The sequence below is a fragment of the Nanorana parkeri genome, unplaced genomic scaffold, assembly GCF_000935625.1.
Source record: "Nanorana parkeri isolate BGI_ZX_2015 unplaced genomic scaffold, ASM93562v1 scaffold419, whole genome shotgun sequence".
Taxonomy (NCBI): Eukaryota; Metazoa; Chordata; class Amphibia; order Anura; family Dicroglossidae; genus Nanorana; species Nanorana parkeri.
In genome coordinates, this window is record NW_017306687.1 from 45,256 (window position 1) to 49,110 (window position 3,855).

Sequence of the window (3,855 nt, forward strand, 5' to 3'; positions counted from 1 at the left end):
CTCACTGATGTCGCCACATACAGTGCAGGGACTATAGCCCTGCATTATACGTGGGTACGCGAAAGGACAATTCACAAGCTGGAGTGTAGGGGAGAGGTGCACGCTGACTGCCGGTGAGTGAGGGTCAGGTAAGTAAAAGCTTATGGACTTATGGAACATAAATTTGCCAGCAGGTGGTTTTTTAGTGGCAGGAAATCTTTGAGTTTCCTCTGCCCAGAAAAAGGTCTTTACTTTTATGCCAGAGTTATTATCTGTACACTTAGCAGGGCACATGTGCAATGTAGTGACCCGTCACGGCTGATTCTTGGCATCTGTAAGATGTCAAGAAAAGAGCTGAGTGCACAAAACAAAAACACGGTCCTGGAAGAAGTGGCAGTGAAATATGGGGCGCTCGGACCTCGTTTTTGGAGGAGAGCACTCCTAGAGGTAAGTGTGCCATCATTTACAAGTAATTATTATTGGTATTTATATAGCACTATATTCACATAGTTCACATTCACATCCGTCCCTGCCTTCAAGGAGCTTACAGTCTAAGGTCCCCATCTCACATGCACACATAGGAGGGCCAATTTACCTTCCAGCATGTCTTTGGAGTGTGGGAGAAAACAGTAGTACCCGGAGGAGACCCAGATAGTGTTTGTCTGAGCAAAACTGTCAGAACTGCACAGATGATGTCCTGACAGGGATCTGAACCAGAGTGCTTTAGACCCGGTTCACACCTTGGCAATTTGTAGCGCGTTTGAACGCTCTGCAAAACGCTCAAACACCGAAATCCCATTATTTCCTATGGGTATGGTTCACACCTGGGCGTATTACAGGCCGTATGAACGCGCTACAAAACGCCCTACGCCCAAAGAATTACAGGAGCTTCTTTGGGGCGTATTTGCCGTGCGTATCCATTGGGATACAGCCAGGTAGCCCTCGGAAACGCGTGTTTTTTTACCTCGAATCGTGGTAAAAATGCGCGGCGTGAAACGCGCGACAAACGCGCATGTTCGATACGCCTCAGTGTGAACCCAGCCTTAAGGCAGAAGTGCTAACCACTACACCCCTGTAATGCTGTAAAGTTCCACTGTAAACACTTTCGAGAGTAAAACCTGTGAAGGCATCAGCTGATGCTTGTTGATTTTTGTGCCTTTTACTTTCAATAAATGTTACATTTACTACCAGGAGTTTCCTGGACCTTTTTGTTTTGCTTCATATACATTCACTTTACCTTTGCTGCATCTGTCAAAAAAGAAATGTAATCTCTTGCTTGGTTTTATTTTGCAGAGAATGCCTGCGTGCTGTTTGCCATCTCCCTGTTAATGTTTACCATGAGTGCTATGATGGTGTATGGAGCAATAACGGTGAGTACCGGTCAGACAGGAAAAAACATGTTTTACTATAGATTTTTGTTGTATGCAAATATTTTAACCATTAGGAGTGCAGGTACATGTGTGCTATGTTCTGCTGTGCAGAGTTTTCTATACTGTAACAGCAGTTCCATCATTTCTGTGCGGTATTTTATTACTTTGATCCCCCAGCTTATGGACTGCACATTCTTATTGTCAACGCTGTATTATAAATCCAGATACAAATGGTTACAACCAGGAATACGATTAAGGTGAACCCATACTTTGCCCTAATGCCCTTCTCCGCCTCTGCAGATACTTGTCTTATTTCACTCCGCCACTGCAGTGTTCAGCCATCAGGAGAGAAAAGAATACCCAGTACTTCTGTGCATGGAGGAGCATGTGATTCACTTTATCTTATGTGACTGATGCTTGGCAATTGGCCCAGCACTGCCATATCGGGCTAAGCAGTCCTCAAACTTATGTAAGCTCAGACTAGAGTGGCTTGAAGCTTACATAGGACTTCCTTTCCTTGCTTTTGACAGCTGAAAGGAGTAGCAGGTGCCGTATGTATGTGCTGCTGGAGCGGGCAGCATTAAAGGACAATTAAACGCTCGTGCTTTTTTGCATATGTCCACTACTAGCATGCAGTAGATACAGTGGTACTTCGGTTCACGAATGCTTTTTGTTCGCGAACAGGAAGTTCGGCAAACTTTTGCTTCCGTTCACGAACTCCGCTTCGGGTGACTAACACAACCGCAGCCATTTTCCCCGCTCTGACACACGGTCATGGCTTCCTCTAGTTGAGATCGTGGTCTGATCGCAGTTTGATTCGGTTCGTGACCAGAATCGCGCAATGAATTCAGTTTGTGAACTCAGATACCACTGCATATGCAAAAACATAGAAAAAGTTACCAAATAGGTTTAAACTGTCTCTGCCGCTCGCTCCCGTCTGAAGATTCTCAGGCGGGCGCATGCGCAGTAGAGATTTTCGGCCGGAAGAAGAGGAGAGACGCAAGGTAAGTCAGCAGCCTGGCAGCGTGCACAGGCTCCGTGGGACACAGAAGACCCAGCAGTCAGCGCTGGATCAGAGACCGGCACCAGCACTGGAAGGACTCTAAAACTACTGGATAGAAGATCAGATCAAGAGGCATCACTTAAGGGAAGACCTTACAGCAGCATCGTCACTTTTAAAGTGAACCTGCATGGACAAAGCACAGTATCACTTTAAGGCCTGGTTCACACCTAGGCGTATTGCATATGCGCGTCTGTCGCGCATTTTTTAACCGCAATTTGCGGTAAAAAAAAATCGTGCGACAAACGCGCGTTTCCCGAGGGCTACTTGGCTGTATCCCAATGGAAACGCCCAACAAAAACGGCCCAAAGTAGTACATGTACCTTTTCAGGCGTGGGCCGTTTTGTAGCGCGTTAGGGACGGGCTGAAATACGCCAAGGTGTGAACCAGACCCATTGAAAACAATGGGATTTAGATGTCTCAAAACAAAAATGAAGACTCTCAAACCAAAGCGGGACCTACTGAACCCTTAAGATTGTGTGTCATATGATAAATGTTTAGGAACTATAAGGCTCTATTTGCCGGTGCAGTGCCAGAACAGCTCCTGCCCTAGGAAAGTGGCAGTGACTGTAGTTGGCCCTCAGGGCACATGGAGCATAAGGAGCTCCTACATAGTGACAAGGAATTATCATTTCAGCAGATCCGACATAACGGCTACTGAACCATCCATCACATGCTTTGCAAGCACTGTCGGGGCACATTTTTGGCTGTCAGTATGATTAAAATATGTCCCGTACTTAAAGATAAAAATGGACAGTGTCATGTGAGACTTATAGAAGCGGCTCTTGCTGAACTCTTCTTTTAAAAATGTTAAACTGGGTACACAGAGAGCAAATGTTGGCCAATTCACCTGTTCAAGTGACCCTAAACTCCAGAGTTGTATCTTAGAAATACATTTAAGTCCCTTAACTATGAACAGAAATGTCTCTTATTTGTGTATAGAAATGTATACTGTTGTTCCCCATGGTCCCTGTGTGTGTTGTAAAGTAGTCACCGCTCCAAGCTTGCTCCTGTGATGGACTACAATCTCATGTTTAGTTTACTTATTTGTAATGAGATTGTAGTCCATTACGGGAGTGAGCTTGGAGCGGTGACTACTTTACAACACACACAGGGACCATGGGGCAAAAAAGTTGCCCCCCTCCAGAAGGAAGGGCAGTGTCAGCACCAACTCAGAGATGATTTTTGTTAATAGTTAAAGGAGAACTATGAGGTGAGTGACTTTCACTAAGCCTCATAATCTGAGCCGACCTGTGACAATGAGACTGTCACAGGTCGGCTCAGTAGATCGGGAGGTGAGCGAACACACATCGTTGCTCGCTCACTTCTCAATCTATCCCTGCAAAGAGCCGTGGCTGTCAGCGGGAGTTCTGTAATCTCTGTGAGGTGATAAATACTTGCAAGTGTTACACATTACTTGGCATGTATGCACTTAGAGAAAATGGG

At 45.6% G+C, this 3,855-nt stretch overlaps 1 protein-coding gene across 1 annotated transcript in view; it reads left to right on the plus strand.

Moving 5' to 3' along the window:
* The window catches only part of LAPTM4A (lysosomal protein transmembrane 4 alpha), a 38,713-nt gene that overhangs the window by 24,780 nt on the left and 10,078 nt on the right, over positions 1–3,855 (plus strand). The window contains exon 3 of the mRNA XM_018559888.1: positions 1,273–1,349. Coding sequence (XP_018415390.1) covers positions 1,273–1,349 — 77 coding nt within the window. The remainder of the gene's footprint in view (positions 1–1,272; positions 1,350–3,855) is intronic.